The following is a 25,208-nucleotide window of genomic DNA, read 5'->3' on the forward strand; positions in this document are numbered from 1 at the left end:
TTAAAAAGGAAGACACAAAATAAATCGAATCCTGGATCAAGTTCTGCCTCTCGCTGGCTGAGGAGGATTGCACTAGAGCAGAAACTCTGACATGTCAAATGCCAAAAAAACAATCTGCCCAACCCCTTCTCACTCACCCCTGGAACTCGATATACTTGTAGATACAGCTGGCGATCACCATGGCAACGATGGCATAGTACCAAGAGCAGATGAACATGAGCGAGAGACACAGGCTCATGCCCAGGAAAGACAGAGCCCTGCAGAGACAGAGAAAGAGAGCGAGGAGGATTAGTCAGTATTTCTCAGACAGAGAGAGGCCCTTATTTATTAGAGGTTTGCGTGTGTAAATCAGGTGCAAACTTGATAATACCTGAAAAAAGTGTCAAATCTCCTACACAAAATTGCATGATTTTGAATGAGCCAAATAGCATGTGCCTTCTGTTGTCCTTATGAAATGTAATTTGTGTTCTTTCTTTAAAAAAAAGGAGTGAAAAATATAGGGCGATGCAAACAGACAGATTAGTACCCACAATGCAATGCTAAAATGCTATTTCAACTGTTTATCCTAGTATTTTGGGGATAAAAGAAGATATTATAGTGCCTTTGTAATGCTTATTAACTTATTAAGCCTTAACAAGCCAATACCTAACAAGTAAAGCTCCACTATGTAAGACTTGGGGAATTGGGGACCTCTCTGGCAGGAATGTGTAACTGCACTCAACAAACAATTTTTTGTAACATGGGCTGCGTATCAGTCTTGTTCACTGAATGGATGAATTTGAAGATAGTGAGTGTGTTGAAAAGTATTCAAAGAGAACTTGGTGAAGGGCGTGTCTTCCAAGAATGTGAGTGAATTATTTACTATTGTCATCATATCTTCATCGGTATAATGTTGATTTTGCATTTTAGATCCAGCCAGAACCTGTCCAGGGTGTATCCTGCCTTCCGCCCAATGACCGCTGGGATAGCCTCCAGCACCCCCGCGACCCAGGAGAAGCGGCTTAGAAGATGTGTGTATGTGTGTGTGTGTGTGTATGTGTGTGTGTGTGTGTGATCCAGCCAGACCTTCTTTCTGAGCCTGTGTGTGACATTAAATACATGAAGATGTATGAAGTGCTCTGAAAAACCCCTCGACTCAAGAGCTCTGAAGACTATTATTTCAGGCTTTACAGGGCAACTCGCAGCAGTGCACAACATATTTTTCTGTGTTTTGTCCTCATTAATGCAACTACAGTTTTACCAAAAAAATATCTTCCATAGAGCAGCTTTAACTGGCTGCTTAGTGCTACTTTATTAATTAATACATAAGGTGAATTAAACATTTTATATTTCAGGATAATACATCATTAACTTTTACATAATCATTATCATTAACTATCCATTACTATTTTTTAGCCTTTTCTATTCAGTAGTTGATAAATGCTAATGAACTGGCTGCCCATTGTTACTTTATTAAGCAGTAACTGCTTGTTATTATACATTGTTTATCATACATCTTGAGCACAACCCTTTCCTGTGTACTGGTTCTGTGCTTATGCAAGAATCCATAATAAAATTCCTAATGAACGACATTGCAGTCTTTTTCCTTTTGAGATCACTATTTTTGATTTGTATCAACATCAGATTTGTAAATCACAAATTAGCTTTAAATAAATCAAACGCTCCTTGTTGTAGAGGGAAAAGCTAGATTTTAGTCAACACTGAGTCTCATTAGACCATCTCAAGAAAGCAGTAGCTGGGAGCATTTTTATTCTGTACAATACATCAATAGGAAATCACCAGTTAGCTCTAAATGCATAAACACTGGCCCCAGTTATAAAGGGAATCATTCAACTAAGAAGGTGTTAATTGCTTAATAAAGTCGTAATAAGCAGTCAGCTAATTACCAGCTTCTGGTATGTTAAGGCTTACTAAGAATCATTTATGATGTCCAAATATACTGAAATGCTGCCAATATTTGTAGCACATTTTTAGTTTAAAATGCTCATTTTGTATGAAGTTTTAAACATGAATTCTGATTGGCTTAACATACTGAATCTGGGTTTATTTGTCAATGCTTCATATACTATTTTGTCTTCTGTTCTTCTTCCTATGTCTTTCTATGGTCTTCTAACTCTTTCAATTATTTTTTATATTACTATATTATTACTCCCCCTTTTTTGGCTATAACCACTTTGAGACCTGAGCTCTCCTTAGCTATGGAGAACAATTAACCTATGCAAAAGCCTCATTTGAAATATCTTTTTTTTTTCACCTTTTACACCATGTATGCAATTATTCTTTGCAAATCGCCCATGAACTGCTCGCCAATCTACTGCACTGCACACGCAAATTAGCCCTCTTTATTTAGGATCTCAGTAAATCTCACGGCCTGAATGTGTTAATGACAAGCAGTTTGGACAACATCCCAGTCTCTGATTTCGGCAGTGATGTCAGGGTTCATTTGTTTCAGTGTGGAATAGCAGGGAGTTACGTACTGATTGGTTTTGCTCATTTTGCAAAAAAGCATCAACATTTGCTAGATGAAAATGACCGGTTTTGAAATGCGCTCTGCTTCCCCGTAGCGTTTCTCCAGGCAATTTTATCGCCTGGAAATCAAGAGTGCCACGAAACAAATCACAGATTCATTTGCTCCACGATAGGCTTCATTCATAATACAATCACTCTACATTCTGCATATATATGTGTGTGTACATGTGTGCTCTGCACACCAGTGGTAGAACTTGAAGCGGGGTCTCCAGTTGGGGGTCCTTAGCAGAGTCTGTAAGGCGCAGGCCAGGTTCACAAACATGTAGCACATCAAGAAGAACCTGCAGGGAGCGAGAACAGTGTTTCAGCACTATCACAATCACACGACTGCCACAGTGAGATACGGTAACAAGCAAATACAATTATAAAAGCCCTTTACATTGAGAGGATGGGCGCAACCGAGTCCAGAGAGGCGATGAGGATCCCGCTCTCGCAGATAAAAGCCGTCAGAAGTAGAGCCCAGGTGGGCTCCCCATTAGCTTTGCCATGGCCGAAAATCTGACAGGCAAACAAACATCATGAATATGGTACGAAAGAAGAAACGTTGCTGAATCAGTGGTTGCGTGTGTGCACAGCCTGTCAAAAGCTTGTTAGCTGGTTAGCTTAGCTACTCTTGTTTGGCTGTCATTGTTAGCTTAGCTACTCTTGTTTGGCTGTCCTTGATAGCTTAGCTACCCTTCTACCCTTGTTGTACTGTCCTTAGAAGCTAGTATTAGCTTAACAAAAGGGCTAAAACATCTTCATATATCACCACACAGGTTCTAGTCCAGTTCAACTTAGCCTCACTGTTAAGTTTAGAGAATAAAGATTTCAAAGCAGGTAAACCTATGTTAGCTTAAGCTGCTGCTCCCTATACAATTTGCATAGTCATGCATATTCATAGATCATCACATTCTTAAGTGTTAAAATTTAGGGATGCTCCAATATTGTTTTCAGTAGGGCATAACATATAATATATATAACCAATTACTATTCTATTGTATTTTTTAAGATTTTAATTGTTACTTCAGGGGTACTGTAAAAATATTTGTAAAAGATAGGTGTTTTGTGTCTGTGTGTGTCTCACCCGGAGAAACGGCACTATCCCGTCCCTGGCTATGGCCTGCAGAAGACGCGGGGCACCCGTCAAGCTCTGGAGTCCGGCCCCGCAGGTGGAGAAGAAGGAGCCGAAGACGATGACCCATGGAGACGGCCACGCTAACGTGCCTATCACCAGATTCCCCCGTACAGCCTCACCAAACCTGAACCCATCACAGAGTAACATTAGCTCATGAAACTAATCAGACAGGACCTGGCACAAAAGCAGCAAAAGACATTCAGCTCACTACATACAACAATAAATAAAAACACCAATTTGATAGTTGTAAGAACAAATAAAGAGGAATCTTACTTATCCCTCAGCACTGATCCCTCAATGCAGGAACCAAACAGCACCACACTGGACATGTCTGAGAGCCAGAGTTAAAAAAAAGTCACACTTCTTAAAGATGGAAAGCTGATCCAGGTCATTTACATATTAATGAACTATACACAGTACTGTGCAAAAGCCATAGACACCTGAGAAAATGATATGCAAAGCTATTTATCTGAGCTGGGTTTACCAAAAACAACTTATTGCTAAGATCAACTTAACTAGAGAGAGAGTGTTCAGTGTGATGCTCGCGCTACCCTCTATGAGTCATCTATGGACTGTGATGTTTTGGGAAACCAGCCCTGATAAGTAAGCATTTATTTATTCAAAAACACTTATAATAGAAGAAATACAAATAAACAAATAAACAGTACATGACTTTATGTGAGCGTGTCATTTCTGAAGCTCTCCTCGAAGACGTCCAGTGTTTACTGCGTAGTGTAGTCTGCCTTCTATGCTGTAGCACCCTACACTACACCAATAAGAGTTTTTGAGCAAGACTCCTAACACTAGCTTCGCCTACCCATGTAAAAATAATGAAACTGTCAGACGCTCTGCCAAATGGCGTAAATGTAATGTACTGTTATCCTCCAGTGCCTAGTTTATTGAATCAATAATTCCTTAAATGAAATCAGGCACGTCTGATGGAACAGAACAAATCCCTGTAATTGCTGGAGTGCAGTTAGAAGATGTACAAATTATTATTTGTACATATTCTAATGTTATTTACTGTTTTTATAGGCAGTAAACAAGCATACTGGCCAGATAAATAGCTTTAAACTGTCTTAATGCCTGCATAATGTGGCGTTTACATGTTGGTGGTAGGCAGTTAATGGCAAACCAGCAAACCAGAAATCTATTGTATTAAACAAAGCAACAAGAGAGAACTCTGCTATTGCCCTCAGCATGGGAAGGGCACCGTAAGAGTCAGCAGATGGAACTCTTTCTATCAAGAGTTCAATTTTTCCAGCTTTTGTTTTGTTTTGTCACAGTGGCGGAAAAAAACAACACTTTCGCTACAGAAACACTTCCATGGCTGCATGCTGCTGTTGGTGGTATACCGCTATGAGGTATGGAACAATGTATTTTTTCAGTGGCAACATGTAAACGCAGCAAAAGACTTTTGCACAGTACTCTGCATGGATGCAGTGATACCAAATGAGACATAAATGTGTTGATAAATGTGTTACTATATATAAAAGCTGCTGTTCCTGTAAGTGTAGATATACTGGTTGATATACACAAGGAGTTACCAAGTTTAATCTCAAACTGCCAGATTATTACCCAGTTACTAATGTCAAAGCTCATTATTTAGTAACTACTATAAATTGTTCTATAATCATCGCTGTCAGAACAAAACCTCAACTCTTCAAAAATTGACTGGAGAAGAAAGAAATGTTCAGTCTAAGTTTGAAATATTCTTTTCTCAACTAATTCCTTTGGTACAAACATCATAAACGTTTTACACAGTATAAAGCGCAGCTGAAATTCTCAAAAATGAAAATATGTGGTTTTGTTCCAACAGCAAGCTATGAAGTCATGAGACTGTGGAATTAAAGTGCAGGCTCACATGCAGGTCCTTGCAGTTTCAGTTTACAGTAATATATTTTACATTGTAGGAAAGTGTAGGACCACAAGATGGAGCAGCGTTTGTATGTGCAGGTTGGGGTTGGGTGCATTTCTAAGGATACAGATGAAGGAGGTGGTGCTGATGGCCAAGATGGTGCCAATTGGAATTGATTTCTGAGCATCACGCAGATCACCAGAGCGGTTAGACCCGGCCATAATACCTGTTTCACACATACAGAGACCCGCATGATGAGGGTTAAGACAGAAATATTGGAAACAGATTATTTTTTGGAAAGTTCAGGTTGGCACAGTATTAACTCAGTATCTCTCACTCAGTGTCATATTAAATATTAGAAGTATTCAGAAATCCAGAAATGAGTCACAATTACAAATTTCTCAGAACATTACACACAATTCCCAAAACTTCAAACACAAAAGGCAAGATCCAACACACAAGCCTGGAATATCAGCATCACTCTAATTACTTTCCTGTATTCATGTCATTCATATAGGGGAGAAATGGGAGTGGGCACAGTTTCAAAAGTCAGAGAAATTTAACCAAAGGCCACAAACACACATTTTTAACATGTTATCATTCAGGAAAATCTGAAATACAGACGGCATGTTTTCACTTTGTTTTAACGTTCAACAGTGACTGGATGAAAAAAAAATCTACTAGCAGAACATTTGAAAGTCAGAACAGCACTTTTGTCTCATCATTTCATGCAATTCGATGCAAAATAACAGCTCCAATAAAACTGAACAGCTTAGACTCGCCCAATAATCTTTTGCCCATCATATGACGCTTCTTCCTAGAATGAAGAATTTGGAGTGCACATAGTTTTCACACAGGTTCATCCGCATCAATGCCATGAATAGAAGAGAGACCATTAGCCAAGCTAGCATGCCTGAGTGGCATATTCTGTTAACACTGCAGCACTGCGGAGGGTCAGCCCCCAGGGTGTTGTGACTGACCTGTGACGGAAGGGAAATAAATCCCAACCAGGAGTGTGAAGAAGGTGGTGATGTCAGCCACCACATAGCGGTTTGTGTTAGTGGGCACGGCATCTGGCTCATCATAGGAGGAAAGACCATTCTTTTGCAAGATCACCCCCTTCTCCAGATAATTCCCAAACAGGTTCTCTGAAAGACAGAGAGGCAGAGAGCGGGAGACAGAAAATGAGTGAGAGGAAGAACATGCATGATAAAGAAAGAGAGGTGAGAGAGACAAGGAACAAGTTTATGAGCGGAAAGGAAAATGCAATCCATGTAATTTTAACCCCTTAAAAGGCCAGACGTACTACATACCAAGACCTATTATTCAGCTACTCCTAGGTTATAGAAGTGTGTAATAAAACTGGGTGCGCTGGCAGGCCCTGCCCATTTGAAGCACTAATGTCTTGGTCTGGCTACAGGCATGTCGTCTTACCTTACGTCTACCAAAAAATCAATGACCATATTGTCTAAAATATTCAGATGTATTACTAATTCCATGTATGAACACATTGTCTATGCTATGAAGGGTGGTGCAGTGCTTTTGTGAATGGATAGAGCGTGAGTGTGCACCTTTCAGAATGCCACTGGTAACGCCAGGGATGCCCTGTATCTCTGTCACGTTGTTATTGGTGAAGTAGGTATCACAGGTGGCGTTGAGGAACTCTGAATCGCAGAAGAGTCTCCAGAGTTTGGTGGTGACCGTGGCGTTCTCCCTTTCCATCACCTTGGCGCACACGTCAAAGCCCTTCCATATCAGAGTCCGGTTCCCCAGCATGCATACTCTGTGGACATTTGGATTTGCATGTAGGGGGATTTTGACGGCACTGGGTTAATTCATTTCACATGGGGTCAGTTCTTATATGCTCTCTTATTAATCCCCTATCAAATCACATATCAATTAATCAGCTGGAACTGGCTGGGAATGCTATGAAAGGCTGGGGCAGCACCATCCTGTCCCATACTTCAGCTGGAGATGAGCTAAAATTGTCATCATAAAACATGATTTTAGCCTGTAGTTAGTAAAACTAGCTACCCGTGTTATTAAATCAATACTGCAGCTGGTGTGGTTTTACAAGTGGATGTTCTGTAATGTCATTTCTAAAGGATTTAACTGGATGATTCATACTGGATTGTCTGTTTAATTTCCCACAGAGAGTCTGTATTAAAACGTCACAGCGTGAATGTTCATGTCATATTACATGACAGGGGCAACAACAAGCAGCACAACAGGCTGCACAGTGGTGTTACTGCATTCTCATGCATTATATTAACTAGATTTTAATAACTGAATTTTTCAGTAAATTTGCCTCAGAATTACATTACACTTGGATTTTTGCTATTTTATATCATCCCATATATCTCTAAAATGGCAAATTTACGAGAGACTGCATACATTATCTTCTTAACGTTTGGACTAGGTCTATCATTCCATTATGCAAAAGATTTAGAAAAAAAATGGAGATGTTTGGTTGTGATATGACAGCAATGATATTTGATAATAACTTATTCTATATGGATTTACAAACTAGACACCAAATGGTATACTTACTACTCAATTGTTCAAGAATTCTGTGAACAAGACGTTTTTACATGATAAAAATATACTGTAATTATTATTTTACATTAACATTTGGGTCTAGTTATCTGCCTTGAGATTTTGAAATATGATAAATTCTGGACACTGTTTTTATTCTAACTTGTGATACAGCTCCCTCTGTCATTTTACGGTCTTTATCATTCTAGGCCACCATTTCTTCACTTTTATTCACAGCTTCCTAGACCAGTAATTATTGATCTTCCTTGTTAATTCTTAATCTTCATAGATGAATAAAGTATCTATCTATCTATCTATCTATCTATCTATCTATCTATCTATCTATCTATCTATCTATCTATCTATCTATCTACTTCAGAAAATCTGTGAAATAGTACAGGATGGGCATATTGCATCAATTTTAGACACAAACTTCTAAACACTAGTGAATTGCCTGTCAGATTAAAGGCACTGCAGATTCGTACTGGAGTAAATCACCTACATTACAGTACCTCCCCAGATAAAACTAGCCCAGCTCCGACAGAGCTTAAAAGATGAACACTACCAGAGGATTCGAAGTACTTACGGGAAAACAGGCGGCTCAATGGCGGTCTTGATGACACCAGCATAGACGGCCAGAATGGAAGAGATGACGCAGGCCAGAAACACCAGTGCCAGCTTGTTGACATACTTCACTCCCACAAACACCACTATCGCCATGAAGGTCAACACCAGGGAGCCATACACACGCATGTTATTCAGCATGGCCGCCTCTGCTTCCGGACCCTCTAAACCCTCCATCTTGAAGATGGCTGCCTGTGGCGCGATATAGATCTGAGAGAGAGAGAGAGAGAGAGAGAGAGAGAGAGAGAGAGAAATGTTTTTCATTTGGTTTCTTTCCTGAGCCATGACATCAAATATGGCTTTCTCAAAACATTTCTGCAAGCAGTTGTGTTAACTAGCTGGCTAACGCTGTTTAAACGGCTGCTGGTGACACTGTTTATTCGTCTTTAGTCTGCTGTTAATATGATTTACATCTAGATTTCTTTTCTCCTTTCTCGATGCCCCTGAATGTACACAAAACTCAGAATTATCAGGGATCCAGAGGATGAATATTATTACAGAAGAGTAAGAGGATGCTGAGATGTGAGAGATATCAAGTACAGTGATGTTTAAAAGGTTATGAACCTTTTAGATGCATAAATTGGACCTTGAACTTCAACAGTTTTATACCCGTCCTAATAGTAGATAAAGAGAATCATATTAAAGAAATGAGACAAAAATATTAGATTAGGTTACAAAATCATCTCTAAAGAGTTTTAACTCCACCAATCCACAGACAGACAAACTGTGTACTACTGGAGGAAATTTAAGACTATTTTAAACTCCCCAGGAGGGGTTGATCAACAAAGATCCCACCAAAAGCAAGGCGTGGATAGTCTCTAAGGTCACAAATGAACCCAGGGTAACTTCTAAGCAACTAAAGGCCTCTCTCACAGTGGCTAATATTGAATGTTCATGAGTCCCCCACCAGGAGAAAACTGAACAACACTGGTGTGCATGGCAAGGAGAAAGCTGCTCCTCTCCAAAAAGAACACTGCTGCCCGTCTGAAGTTTACTAAAGATGACATGGAAGGCTACTGGAAGGCTACTGGAACCAGAAGGCTACTGGAACCAATGTGGACAGATGAGACCAAAATAGATGTTTGGAGAAAACTAAACACTGCAGTCCAGCACAAAAACCTTATCCCATCTGTGAAACACAGTGGTGGTAGTATCATGGTTTGTGCCTGTTTTGCTGCATCTGGATCAGGACAGCTTGCCATCATTGATGGAGCTATGAACTTTGAATTACACCAGCAAATTCTAAAGAAAAATGTCAGGACATCTGTCCATGAGCTGAACCTCAAGAGAACATGGGTCATGCGGCAAGACAACAACCTGAAGCACACAAGTCATTTTACCAAAGAATAGTTAAAGAAGAAGAAAGTTAATGTTTCGGAACGGCCAAGTCAAAGTCCTGATCTTAATCCTATAGAAATGTTGTGGAAGGACCTGAAGCAGCAGTTCATGGGAGGAAACTCACCAACTTCACAGAGTTGAAGCTGTTCTGTACAGAGTAATGCTTTAAAATTTCACCAAGCAGATGTTCAGGACAAATCAACAGTTACTGGAAATGTTATTTGCAGTTATTGCTGCCCAAGGGAGTTACACCAGATACTGAAAGCAAAGGCTCACCTACTTTTGCCACTCACATAGATGTAATATTCGATCATTTTAATTAAATAAACAAATAAAATAAATAAATAAATGACCAAGTCTAATATTTTTGTCTCATTTCTTTAATTTGGTTCAACTATTAGGGCTTGTGTGAAAATATGATGAAGTTTCGGGTCAAATTTCTGCAGAAATATAGAAAATTCTAAAGGGTTCACAAACTTTCAAGCAGGCTATAATTAATTAGGCTATAACTGTAAGACGTTTCTTTGATAGAAAAATGGAAAAAATATATGATGATAAGAAAGCACTGCAAATCACACCTTGCTGGGAACTAGTGTAGTAACTGAGCGTACTGTATGCAACTTTGTTCTTTTTGAATTACTTTGTATAACTGGAAGTTGCACGGAAATTATGTTGCAGGTAATTCACAACATGCAACTAACTGAAAGTCTTACTGAGTCAATCGAGCCTTCTAAACGTAATAAACAAGCACAGAGCAGCGAGCGAGAAAAATCTCCAGAGAACTAAAACATTAGAGAGTGAAGAGGCGTGCTTCTAGTCTTTCTTTTCTGATGAATGACCAGCATGGAATTCTGTTCCTTTGGCGCTAATTGAACCAGCCGAGCGTGGAATTAAACGGCCAAATTACTTACCATTAAGCCATATTAGACGCCTTTCTAAAAACACTCTTAATGCTTCTGAATGGTCGCAAGCTGAACTTTACAGCCTACTTCCAAATTTAGCCAGGCAAGTTTTATTGTGTTGAGTTTGAATGTTGCACAGTTGGTTAAACTCATTTATACTACAACGCCAAGAACTTTGAAATGAATTCATTTGGAAATGAATTACTGGAGGAGGAATACGCTTTCATAGTTTAATGAGTGCACACATGCACACATACACGCATGCACACACGCCTGGCCAGTTGTCATGGTGACCTATTCATCATATCATATCTCCCAGGGTTACAATTCAAGTGTAATCTCAAAGCGCTTCTCCACTCTTTTAAATAACAGTCTTTGTGTCTCTTTCGACAGCAGGATAAAACTCCTATTTGAATCAGGCCCGTCTCCCAGTATCTCAAAAGGTTTCCATTTGACAGTGGCAGCTAAGCCGGCGTTCTCCAGAGGACAGAATTAACCCAGAAGCTGGATCAACACCAGCCTGTTCGGAGGGGTGGGTGCTGAAGAACTTGTGTGCTCAGGCTGTAAGTGTATGTAACTGTGGTACAGCTTAAAGACCCCATTCGCCTTTCTGTTCACTGATGTAGCCTCCACATAATTCCTCTCTCATGAAGAGAACGAAAGAGAGTGATAAATACAAGTCATGACTTGAAAGTGAAGAGATGAAACAATGAGTGATGAACAGAATAAAATGGAGCAGATAGAGGTATGAAAAGGCACACAAGGAGGGGGGAATAGGTAAGGAGAGAGGGAACGAGAAAGTGTAGGAGAGTGAAGTGATAAGACGAGGAAAGAGGACAAGAGGGAGAAACTACTGAAAAGAATCCAGAGATAACAAAAGAACAGAAAGGACAAGTTATGAATGGTGGTGGTTCTCTTACCAGTAAGATTTCGATACAGCCCAGGATGTACATGGCCCCAGCGTAGGTGGTTCCCAAGTAAAAACAAATCCCCACAGCACCACCAAACTCGGGGCCGAGCGAGCGAGAGATCATGTAGTAGGAACCTCCAGCTGCACACAAACGTATACTGTAAATACTTTGGATAGAATAATCACATATAATGAACAGGATAAAGATAACAGCGTATTCTCCTGAGATACAGGCTACCTATAACAGTTAGACATTTTATGTGGCCAAGACTACTCAAGCAATGACTTAGCACTTATACATATTCAGAACGTCATACTGAGGTTGATATTTGAAGGTTTAATGGTGTTACAGTGATCCACGTATTTCTGTATGATTCAAATTAAAAGAATGATTGTTCTTATTGCTCAATCATAGAAGCCCATTCCTGCCAAGTTCCTGACAAAAGTATGCCTAAATATTGACTTACTACGTCAAAATAATGACAGATATTCTGAAAATGTTGACATATGATGTTAAAATAAAGACTAGGTGTCTCAAAATAAAGACTTAGTATCTCTAAATAATGACTTATATGTTGGAGGAATGGCTTAGGGTCTCAAAATAATGGCATGTTGAAATAACTGCTTACTATGTTGAAATGATTGTCAAAATATTTACTGGAAATTCTGAAATAATAACTAATTATCTTAAATATTTCGATACAATAAGTGATTACTTTGAGATATTAGAATCAAAAGTTTGAGGAAATAAGAATTTAATTTTAAATGCTAAGTCCAAATTTTAAGAAAATAAAAGGCATTCATTCACAATGCCAAGTCAAGATTTTGTCATACTGCTACCAGAAATAGAGAAGGAGGAAAAAAAATTCGCCCTCTACCTGGCAGGACTGGCTTTCCGTAGTTGGCATTTGGGATGTAGTGTGTAATTCTTTAATAATAAGACTTATGATAGTACTGTAAGTAAGATTTACGAGTAATACCACAGACCACCATTCCTCTATAACCAAGGCAACCATTCATAACGTGTGCTCCTGGTTCTCTCCCCTGATCACTGTGCAATAAACTATATGGTTTGCGCTTTGAGGGGAACCAATAGCTGTCCATGTGGTCAGATCACAGGCTACATTAACACACACACACACACACACACACACACAGGATGAAGCCATTTGCACTGGTGAGGACTTCCCTCCTCAAACATACTACAAGTGACTAGAGCACAGTCCACAACTATAATTTCTGTTGTATAGACCCAATGAGGGTCCATTCACAGCACGGACATAAGTAGTAGGGGAATAATAGTGGTCTTTGGTGACTGACAAACAAAGAGGGACCCAAGCCAGTAATTTGCCCTCAGTATTGCTCTCCTCCAATCAGGAGGTGAGGCTGGAGCTGTGATTAGAACAGGGCCCAATGATAGGATCGTGAATGCATAAATATAGCCTTGAGGGCAATAGAGTCTGGCTGCAGACATGCACTCTCAGCCCCAGTGATGTCACGTGCACATGCACTCTCTGCCACAATGGCAGAAGCAGCTCAACGGCACAGTGAATTTTGGCTGCTGCTGCTTAGCGATATCATCACTTAACCCATTTTTCGTCCATAACTCGGCTAGAGTTACATTCAATGTACATTCCTGATGAAAAAGATCATAGAATCCATTAAAAATATCTGTTGGTTTCTGTTGGTTTTCAGTAGTCGCTGATGGTGTTCTGTGTTTTCCTGATGGGTTGATATCACAGTGTAAAGGATTCTAATTGTTTAATCAGGTGTTTTGGGGCTGATTCCACATACATTTGATCATTTCCTAATGGCCTCTAATGGCAACCATCAAGGCAATTCCCATGGGGAAAAAAAAAACCATCAGGTTTTACTCCTAATGGCCCTATAAACACGGATACGTTGTGACAACGTACTGTTTTGGTGCCCACAACGTCGTCTGCAATGTAATTTCTAAGAAAGTTTGTAGGAGGTTGTGAAAAACATTGACGAGACAGCAAAAGTAATCTTTACTATGTTGACAACCTCCTAGAATCCTTATTAAGTTCTATTTTTATCAATATTATAGTTTTTGATAATATTACACATTTTGATAAATCGTTGTCAGCATGGCTTTCATGAGTTTCAGCGGTAGCTGTTTTGTTTTCTCTGTGAATAAACCTGATATTCATGTCTTATCGTTGTGGTAGGTTTTGAAAGTTTCTATATTTAATTATGTTATTATCAATATGGCAATGTTAATATACATTCAGTGTAACTCTTGTTGCCCAGCAGTTCGTGGTTTTCTGTTTTCCTCATAAAACCAACAAAAAAAGGAGACATTTTTCAGAAAATATGGGAACCACTTATGGACCTCTGACTGTTTTATGTAGCCGGCACCATCTGTTGTGATTGGGTAGTTACAGGATATGTATTGTGACCATTATTTATTTATTTTATATGTATGTGTATCTATTATTATTATTATTATTATTTTCTCTTTTTTATTCTATTTTATTTGATGGGCTTTTGTTATGAAAAAACACAAATACGATAAATAAAGAATTATAAAACCAACAAAACAACTGATGTGGCAGAGCGTGCACTGATCAATAGGCATCAATAGGCTGGCGGTACATTGCTGTACAGGCTGAGGGTGCATGGCTGCAGCCAGATCCTTCTCCTTGATGGTAATGCTGTCTGGACACTAGTGAGAGTTATGGTTCCCAAGGCTACTGCGTTAGACTGTCCCAGCACTCTAGGTATGGGGAGAGAGGAGGGTGTCTCTTACCTGGCACTACTCCGTTGGTGGCAATGGCACTCATCGAGATTGCAGTCAACATTGTCTATGTGGACAAAAGGAGAAACACACTTGATTAGAGAAAATGGACATATGGTTCAGCATATGTCTGCCTGCCACTTATGTTGTAGATTCATCTACAGCTAGAGGCTGTAGCCTGGGTCATGTGTTAGCCATCCCCTAGCCCTTTATCAGTGGTCAGTTTCTGACCACAGAGCCTCTCTATGCTTGATATTTTCAGTGTTACTGCTGAGAATGTTCCATTACACAAATAACATCTGGTCAGTAGTGCCCCCTAGATCAGATTGAATGGGGTGGTTAAGGGTGTGTAACAGTGTGTAAAGTATGCTTATATAGTAGCTGGGCAGCCCTATCCACAGTGCCCAGGGAGCAATTGGGGGTAAACAAATGTTGAGATGTAAACAAAGTCATTCATGGTGGTTTGATGTGAAGTGCTCCATTCATACCTAGTTAGAAATGTTCACAGTGGTGCTGAGAGGAACCATAAGGAGTGTTTAATATCTCCAAAAGTCTCTCTGAAAATTATTACAGAAATGGTTACATATTCACAGTCTGATGTCAAAGACAATGTTTTACGATAGTTTTTAAAGAAGGTTATTCTTTAAAAACACATTCTTGGTGAGGGGTACATTCAGAGCACTGTAAGGCAAAATAGTATCCAATGAATGAAAAGTACTATTAAGAATACTGTGACCTGCACCCGGCAGCTTAAATTATAATAATGTATCATAAAAACCCTGTTCTGAAATTATTTAGCATGAACTATAATCTAAGCTCACATCTTGTTAGTGCATTGGCATCATTTGATTCTCATAGCTTTGAAACAGTGTCAAGTATATTGCGTAATTTCAGTTTATTATGTAAGAAATAATAAGAGTTTAAAATGTCACTAATACATCAAGGTGTGTTCCATAGTCAACAGCCATTGAACTCTTGTATGGAACACGAACTGACATATTAGCGAAGTATTCAACTTTTCTAACAACCAAAACACCAAACATGATTTACCAAATACCAGCTTGTGATGCAAGCTGACTTACCAAAAACCTGTTTAGCACCTTTTACATTACATTACATTACATTTACATTTAGCAGACGCTTTTATCCAAAGCGACTTACAAATAATGAGGTACATAGAACAAACATAGTCAGGCCTTAAAGGAGGCCAAAGGGTAATAGCGGGGTAGAGAAGGGAAGGAGGGCAAGAAGGAGATGAGGTTGGTAGTGGTTCGATTGCAAGAGGCGATTAGAGTAAGTCTTCAGTCTGTCTTCAGGAGTTTCTTAAAAACAGCGAGGGACGCCCCTGCTCTGACAGTGGAAGGTAGCTTGTTCCACCATTGGGGAATCAAGTATGAGAACAGTCTCGATTGCTTTGTGTGAATGTTTGGCAAAGCTAAGTGACATTCATTGGAGGATCTCAGCGGCCGGGCGGTGCTGTAAGCCTCAAATTAGTGATGATGACAACTGCATTTTAGAATATGAAAATCAATCAAGTGTCAGTGACTTGTCAGTGATAATACTAGAACCTATAGGAATAAAATACTACATATCACACGCAAACACTTCGGATTTACTGCATCTTAACAAAGTGCTTATTATGCATTATTACAACTAATAATGTAATTACTAGTGATTGTCACATAACAGACTCTCAGTTATGTAGTAATACAGGTCATTCGAAATGAAGTTTAACACAAAGTGAATAAACCATTTAGAAACGTTAAGTTTTGGGCTTTGGGCTAGAAACGTCTAATTTGGGCTTTACTGACCAAAGAACAAGACATTAACAAACCCCCAATCCATATTCCCTAAAATGCTGGGTTCAAACTGCTCTGAATGAGTTCAAATCAATGATCGAATTACAACAGTTTTTGAAAAAACATACACAATATGTTAATATAGTGAATTATACATTTAAATATAGGCCCTATAAACCATGCGACAATGGTAACTTCTCAGTGTCTGTGCTCTGCATCAAGGCCATCGGCCTCTACATAGTTAGTCCACATTTCCTTACGAGTTCCAGAGACTGTGAGAGTAGGAGAGGAGGATTCTATTCTGTCCTGGGACACTGACTACACTGTGGAGAGACTACGCTGTGTGAGAACAGAGAGACAGAAGCATTGATTCTCAGCTCAGTACACTTCACACACTGTCTCTCTCTACACTTTCACACTGTAGGTACAGCAAGGGAGCTGCAGACTGGCGAACAAGAAATGGGGAGAGAGAGAGAGAGAGAGAGAGAGAGAGAGAGAAAGAGAGAGCTATTTGGGTGTCTACACAGGAACTGAAAATACGAACACTGGTAGTATAAGTAGTTGTAATACTAATACCACTGAATGAATGCATTGTATGGCAAAAAGTTTGTAGACACCTGCTCATCCAATGTTTCATCTGAAGCCAGATAACATATTTAAACTGATATGGATTTTGACCACAAATACAAGACAAATATGATTACTTTATTGCATCTTAAAGACCTGGATGGTGCATTTCAATCACCCAACTTGATTGCTGAACAGTATTTGCAATGCAGACATTGCCATCCCTGGTACTTTTCACTGCCACGGTAAACAATTCAGAGTGATTAAGTTTCAGTACAATGAACATCAAACCTTTATAATTGACATTATTTACATCTCAAAGACTGAATTATGCAGATTAAAAAATCCCCTTTATTTGAATTGATCAGCATTTAAATGTGCTGTGAATTGCACACAGTAGTGTGCTGTGTACAGTGACCAGTGCTTGGTGTATTAGACTGCAATCAGTCATAATGGGCACAGGTCTCTCTCTCTCTAAGGAGCTCTGATAAGACTCTCATTGTTTAAGTGCTTTATCTGATGAAGCCCAGCCTAAGGCCCAAGCAAGTGCTAGTCCACTTTCACTTAATTACACCTAATACACACACTCTATAATGTCCACACCACCACTCTTATCATCATCACATCAACCCATATGCTAATAACATGACAAATATAGCCCATGATTGGCTGATGAATCTGGTTTGAGCAGCTGGTTTCCCCAAATATGCCAATCGTGCCATCTGTTTCCAATTGGGAGGCAGTAACATTGCGATATCAGTTATGGCAAACCACTTTCAGAGGCTGTACATTAATGAGCGAACAGAGGACACGGCTCACATCATAAACCCGAAAACATTTGACAGTCTAAAACAAGATGCAGTAATCATTATTACCATAGACTGACCGATAGCAGCTGTCTCTGTCCACCTCCGTGGTAAAGGAGTCTAACAGCGGGCCACGTTCATAAACTCTGCAAATCAAACTCTCTGCACAGACTAGGCTCGCTCCACTAATTCAAGGTGTGCGCTGCTTGGTTGTTACTTAGCAACAGATCGTCAGGCAGATTCGGCCTGCGGTGAATGCATGTTTACACAATCATATGACACATCAGAAACAGAATTCAATCTAGCAGTGCTGCCGAGCCAAAGGGGACCGAGACGACGGAGTCATTTTTGCTCTGTAATTGGAGAGAGAAGCAGCTGGACAAATAAACCAACAAAAAGTTAAAAGCCCTATTTGAAGGCAGAGTAGCCACTGAGTGTTTACCTTCTGTTATATGTTAAATAAATCATAACATTTCTCAGCACTCACAGAAAATTATGCATTCATACATTTGGATGGAACATTTGTAGTCATGCAGAGTAAAAAATATAAAGCAGCGACCTCATTTCCATTTCTAAACAAGTGAAAAACACATATGTAAAGTTGTCAACATTCTGTAGCTGCCTATATATATGATGTGTTGTACTCCTCCAGTTCTGGACTTTATGTGAAAAATGAAATTAATTTGCATGGGTTTGTTTTTCACATAAAACACAATAAAAACTTCCTGATTATCATCTTTATTACATTTTTACTTTCTATCAAAATTCTTTCTTAACAGTGCTGAGAAAATATGTCATTAAAGTATAAAAGTACGTTAAAAGGAAGAAAAATAGCTGCTTGAAGAGTTAATAATAATGTTTCAGGCATATAAGGATGCTGTATCTTCTGGTAGAATGCGCATATCTTTGCAGGAACATAATTTCTGTTCCCACAGGCACATTTATGAGAGTGAGAGATGTGATATTTTATAGAATTTTTGGGGCCGGTAATTGTCTGGGCCATTATTAATGTTTCAGGCTGACTAAGGCAGCTGAATCTTCTGCTACAGCACTGTTTCACTCTGTCATCTATAAAAGGATCTGTGTTCTCTCTGCTGTTCCATCTGTTGCTATGAGAGACATGCTACGATGAGAGGGAGCCTCAGCTGCCTGCCCATGTGCTCTAGGGTTCCAGATGATGCAAACGTAGCCTTGCTGCCTCTGACGCAAAGTCCTACACAGAACATACACACTCATAAAAACTAAAAACGTGCATGTATAGACAGGCAGGAGAGGATGGGGATGGGATGTCTCACAGTGGTCTGGATTGGTGTGGACAGAAGATGGCTGAAAGATTCACACACACACACACACAACCTAATTTGCTGTATATGGTTATTATGGTAATGGTATATTATTATCAGACCTATAAGAGTCAGTTCAGTAGCCTTACAGCAGTGGGTTTTAATCCTGGTCCTGGCATGATCCACATATTTAGCTAAGAAACCTCTTTACGCAGGCCCCATAGTGGTGTAGACAAGTGCATTCTACATAATAAGCAACATAAGCAGCTGCTTAGTGGCACGCGTCCGTGAGGTGAGTCACTAACAACTTCTGGGTTATTACCACTAAGTCTACTAAGCATTTTCATAAATCAGTGATACAAAAACTGCATTCATTCCAGCAGTCTGGCAAAAATCCTCATAATATTTACTGGAATGTAAATGTACTGGAATGTATTGCTCATGGATGAGTTTTTACTTTTCTGTTTTGAGGTGGAATTTTAGAGCCATGCGATGAGTCAAAAACAGAAATGTCCATTAAAAATGATCTACATGATCATGCTCTGCCACTCGCAGCTGCTGTAGACAGTTTTATTGATTACAGTGGGAGCATTTTGGTTTTGTCATTTTTGCTCAATTGCACAAATTGTGGTTAGGACAATGTGTTAGCCTTCATCCCTCAGCACAACAGCATCCTGTAATAGGGGGAGATCAAGGACAAGGGAACTGGCTGCAACTGAAATTGGAAAGACTGGGTAAGAATCTGCCCCTCTACAATAAAAAAACAACAAAAAAAAACAAAGTACTTTACAACATCTTTAAATAAAACAGCATTACAATGTAAATAACAGTGAGCAGTAAATAATGGCAAAAAATTAAAATCACTTTTTAATAAAAGTAAAAATGTAAATGGGAAAAGAAAATCACCAAGGCTTTAAAATGAAAATAAGGAAAATTAAATAAAGATAAAAACTAAAGCAATAATATAACTAAATGAGTTGATGTGGATGTGTTAGGATGTGAAAACACTAACACATGCAGGACAAGGTGACTCCAAAACAAGGGGTAGAAACCAACTCCTCAGTCCCACTTCACCAAGGGTCTTTAACGAACCATCTCTGTTCACCTGAATTACAATGAAGATGTGAGGCAGTTTGTCAGAGTGAGAGAGAGGGAGAGAGAGAGAGAGAGAGAGAGAGAGAGAGAGAGACACAGAAAATGAGGGCGCAAGGGAGAGAATGAAATAGAAAGAGAGAGCTAGATAGACATGAACACTTTCTATAGACCTAAAACAGACATTATTGAATCTCGCCACGCTGGGCTCCTCCAGGGATCAGGCCATTTTGCACAGGCCTTGATCTCGGCAGTTGGCAGGCAGTGGGCATCTGGAGAAAAGAGCCTCAAGAACGCGGTCAGACTCTTAAACAGCCTCTCAAAGCCCAACAAAGCACACACCCTGACAAACTCTCTGGGTAGTCAGAACTGAGAGGGAAAAAATCCATAAACGCTGACCATTACTAAACGCATCTGTGTAGAGGTCTTTTCTTTAATTGATTTTTTAATTTCTCTGGGTTTGGTAGATTGTTAGTGTGTTCTTTTGGTTCAATAATGTTATGACAATTGTAATTACTTGTATAATATCATCTGAATAGCTATTTCTGCATGGTAGCCTTGTGAAGGAATGGTCTGAACCACAGATAGCTCGCACTGAGTTTTCACATTGTAAGAATCCACTGACATTAATATACAAGGTTCTTCCGCTTTGCCGCAGGGCAAGATGGGAACATCTTGAAACAAATAGTCCTGTTGAAATTAGAAGCTCCAAAATAAACAGCGCATTGCTGAGAATAGTCATCTGCAAAAGAAAATGAAAATGAAATGGGCCTATTCTGGCCTCTATGATTAGAAACTTGGCATCATCCAGCTACAATCATTTTTTCTTTCATTCTGTTATTTGCAACAGGCCCAGATTGTCTGGCAACGTAGAACCACAGAGATGCACTGACTCGGGGACATGTTTATCTAATGTTTCTATTTGTAGGGTCAATTGCCATTCAGCTGCTGGAGGAAAGCATCTTTAATGTTTATAATTAAAGGGCCAATAGAAAATAGTTTTTTTTGCCGTTTTAAAGTAAGACTATGATGTAGTATGTAAACATTGTTAAAGTTTGAAACCATTCCCTTCACTCCCACAGTTCCTAGATGAAAATTAAGCCGGAAAGACCTGTTTCAAATTTGTTTTTGTGATGTCACAAAATCTAGCTCATTTACATACGTATTCAGCCTGCCACAGTTTAGCTGTGTTATAAGGAGTTATAAGGAGTGCTTCAGCCTGGGCTGCTTTTTGAATAAGGCACAATACAGGACATCCAATCATTCATATGCAAATGTTTGGGCGCCCCTGGTCATTTTATATGTTCTGTAAGTGAAAATGAGTTACACATTTCCACACACTTTATTCTACAATTATTGTTGATTTGCTGAAATTAACATAAAAAATGAAAATAAAAAAAACCTAAAATGTGGCATGTGCAAAAGTTATGGCACACCTAATATATATAATACCAGGGGAATTCGAGCTTTTGCACTGTATTCAGATATACATCAGTATTGAAGGTACAGTGACAGAAAGAGCCAGTTTATCTCTAAGGGACGAGGAGAAATCAAAAAAGAAATCAAAGACAAATGTAGGATATGGGCCCTTTGACTGACTGTCAGACACTTTTGTTAAAGGAAAGCTACGTCCAGTATAAGAACAGATGAAAAACTACTCGCAGGCTGGCCCCTTCTAGCCTGCTAGCTAAGCCCCCTTTTCACATTAGTCATACATGAACATCTGTGCACTGACCCAGCAACTTAGTCTATGTTTAGCTGTTTGCTAGCCATAAGGGAGCCCAGTGGAGTGGCTTTTAGAGGGTGAGCTTGCTTGAAAGCATGCAAATGCTTCCTAAATGCAAACCACATGCCTGTGAATATGCATGTGGATTCTGCTGTGTGGAGTCTCTGGTTAGTTGCATCAACTCAAGTTCAGGCGTATGGGTTTCTTACAAAGGGAGAATATATTATAGGAAAGAAAGTGTGGCCCCTAGATATTCTCATGGTGGTCTTAGTGTAATGTTTCTATAAGCAGATTAAAAAGTCAACGTGTAGGACTTCAGTAGTGCGCTGCATCTTTTATTCAGCCAGAATATATGTGAATTTATGTGTGAGTGACAGGGCAGTTAATGTTATGTGGGCTGCAAGAGAGAGAGAGAGATCTGAGCATGACTCAGTTTGCTATACAGCGAATGTAAAAGCTGTGGTTAAAAATAACTCCTCAACAGGCAGGAGAACATAGGGTGCTCACACAAACATACAAATCACATATGAACAAGTTCACGAGCTATATAGACATACAACATGCTCACTGACACTCACTCGCTCCGAGATCCGCACAAAGAAAACGACTTACAACAAAACAAGACACACACAGTGGGCGGGATGTGAAATGAATGAGAGGATATCAGCCTCTGACAGAAAGTAGGTTTTGTTTGAGGGATCTAAAACACACAACTCAATAAAAGAAAAGTGGCAGTCTGTAATTTGACATGAATTATGTCTCACTGCAGGGTATAACAAGCAGAGAAGTGTGTACACTAAATCTGATGGAAAGCTATTGTTGTGTTTTATGGGAAAAAAAATAATATTTTTTTGTCATTTATATGTTGAAAACAAATGTAAAGTCAAAAGTACAGGCTCAAAGTTGTTGATATAGATTATAAATGCAATGTCTTATGTAACTAGCTATGCAATTATGTAATTAGATTTAAAAGCATATCAAAAATGGTGATAATCACTAAAGCCGCACTGTTGAAAAATTAGAACAAAAACAGTAAAAAGGTCTAAAAACTGTTAGGTATGACAGCAAAGTATGAACATAGGAGACTTATTTCTATAACTGTTATTACTATGCAAAACCTTAACCCTCTTGTTATTTTCTTTAGTCATGACCAACTCCCCCACTAGTAAGGACTTATCGTATTAAACAATGCAGCTAACACATGATGTCTTGAACTGCTGGCTAAAGATTCAAACTCAATCTTATTTCTCACCCATTATCCTTTTATGATATTGACTATATTCACCAGATATTTCTGCAAACTGACATTAAAGTAAGGTTGTGTTTATAGCTGAATAACCATTTATGTGTATTAAGAATTAAAGTATATGGAAATAATATTTAAATAACTTAAAAAAAGGCATTTATACACACAGCAGTTAGACAGAATAGTCATTTAGTGAAAACTGTGCATGTAATTTGTCCAATAATACAGACAAATAGTGTAGAAGCATTTAAACAAGCAATCTGCAAAACATGTAGCAGCAGCACAGCTTACTGAAAAACTTCTACCACAAACTAATTTACTTTTAATGGCTTAGCTGTGTTCTGTAAAACCTAAGAATGACATAATAACCACGTTTAATCTTATCCATAGTGACATATTGGGGAAACGACATAAATACATGGTTGTCTAATATTGGCTTTGTAAGTACTGTAAAAAAACAAAAAAACAAAAAATGTTTCCACATTTACAATTCATTGCTATTATTTTACTAAATTAACAAGACTTTGCCTTATTTTCACCAGCATTTTCTCCTATTCTATAAAAAAACATAACATGGCATCTTGTCAAGAAAAGGTATCATAAATATAGTAAAAAAATCTAATATATTCTCCTAGTGAGAATGTGGTAAGCTTAATTTAAAACTACCATGTTTATAGACATTATTTACTATTATTTATTATTTAAGTCAATTTATTAAGTGAAATTATCTCACTATCATCATCATCATTAACTGCTTAGTCCAGATAGGGTCGCAGTAGCAGTTGGGAGAGCAGAGAATCCCAGACGACCCTTTCCCCTGAAGCCACTCCCAGGCCAACTTTGAGATATAATCCCTACAGAAGGTCCTAGGACGACCCCGGGGTCTTGTCCCAGTAGCTTGTGCCTGGTTCACTGGGGAGAGGTTGGGAGAGGCCAGATGCACGAACCACCTCATCTGAATCCTGTCAATGTGGAGGAGCAATGGCTCTACTCCAAGCTCCTCCCGGATGACTGAGCTCCTCACCCTATCAATTAGAGTGAAGAAAACTAATTTCTGCTGTTTATATTCATGATCTCATGACCGATTCTTTCGGTCACTGCCCACAGCTCATGACCATAGGTATACATTTTTCAACACCTTTCTTTAAATTACAAACAAGAAGTGGGCGTGGCCAGAAATGAATGTGAGGTGCTGGATAAATGTAATGATCACAATGGAACGCAGATTAATCAAAAGTCTCTGTTAATAACAAACATGCAGAATGTGACTCAGACTCTCCAGCAGTCTAGACTTTACATCAAGCCACTTATTGTTGTAATTTAGAACTGCATGACTGAAATAGAACTTTCTGATATTCTGTGATATTAAAGTAATTCAATCTATCATAAAAATGTTAGAATTCCACACCCAGCCCTAATATTAACGCTATTCTTCACTGGGTTAAATAGGTGAATAAGGTAAATACCCAAGCAGCAGGCTGTGTCCCCAGGACTGGCTCTGAGAACTGGTGGTCAGCTAAGCAGTTTCTGAAAGATGAAATATTTCAAACCAGTTTCAACAGGATTTCACATCTGATACGCCTCAAGAGCATCTAACGAGCTGTTTGTGATCACGTGATCAGCTGATATTATGCAGAATCGTGACTGATGCAACAGCTTCTTACTGCTACAAGAGACAACTGGCACAAGAGAAAAATCACAATGTGTGTCCTAGGGTAAAATTACATTTCCAGTCTCAGAACACATAGTTCTTCTCCATGATATGGCTCATTCGATTAAAAACGCTTAAATAAGTGGAAATTCTCCTCAAGTTGCACTGATCTTGACTTTGCTGGGGAGCCCTATTGTTCCTGTCTGACAGAAGCATTCAGCCCAGTCCTCGAGGAACCAGAACTGCCGTCTGAATGGCTGCCAAATTTGCAATGGTGGGATGTCATCTGAAGAGGAGAACACCCAAATTGCTTCTTTTCTTCATTCAAACCACTGACAAGTCCTGTAATGCTATATTTGAAACTGAAAATCGGCACTGGCTTGTGACCACTGGAAATGAAGATAATGAAATGAATACATGATGCACTCAAAGATTTTAGGAGGTTTTGGGGAAAATGAAAATAAAGA

At 39.1% G+C, this 25,208-nt stretch overlaps 1 protein-coding gene across 4 annotated transcripts in view; it reads right to left on the minus strand.

Moving 5' to 3' along the window:
• Positions 1-25,208, minus strand: part of slc12a5a (solute carrier family 12 member 5a) — a 226,528-nt gene that overhangs the window by 16,977 nt on the left and 184,343 nt on the right. For all 4 annotated transcript variants that reach the window (XM_037534817.1, XM_037534818.1, XM_037534819.1 and 1 more), the window contains 11 exons: positions 14,584-14,638; positions 11,824-11,954; positions 8,626-8,873; positions 7,076-7,287; positions 6,485-6,652; positions 5,632-5,730; positions 3,920-3,977; positions 3,596-3,770; positions 2,909-3,027; positions 2,712-2,810; positions 138-257 (listed from right to left, as the gene is read on the minus strand). In XM_037534817.1, coding sequence (XP_037390714.1) covers positions 138-257; positions 2,712-2,810; positions 2,909-3,027; positions 3,596-3,770; positions 3,920-3,977; positions 5,632-5,730; positions 6,485-6,652; positions 7,076-7,287; positions 8,626-8,873; positions 11,824-11,954; positions 14,584-14,638 — 1,484 coding nt within the window. The remainder of the gene's footprint in view (positions 1-137; positions 258-2,711; positions 2,811-2,908; positions 3,028-3,595; positions 3,771-3,919; positions 3,978-5,631; positions 5,731-6,484; positions 6,653-7,075; positions 7,288-8,625; positions 8,874-11,823; positions 11,955-14,583; positions 14,639-25,208) is intronic.

This window comes from Pygocentrus nattereri, chromosome 26 (assembly GCF_015220715.1).
Source record: "Pygocentrus nattereri isolate fPygNat1 chromosome 26, fPygNat1.pri, whole genome shotgun sequence".
Classification (NCBI taxonomy): Eukaryota; Metazoa; Chordata; class Actinopteri; order Characiformes; family Serrasalmidae; genus Pygocentrus; species Pygocentrus nattereri.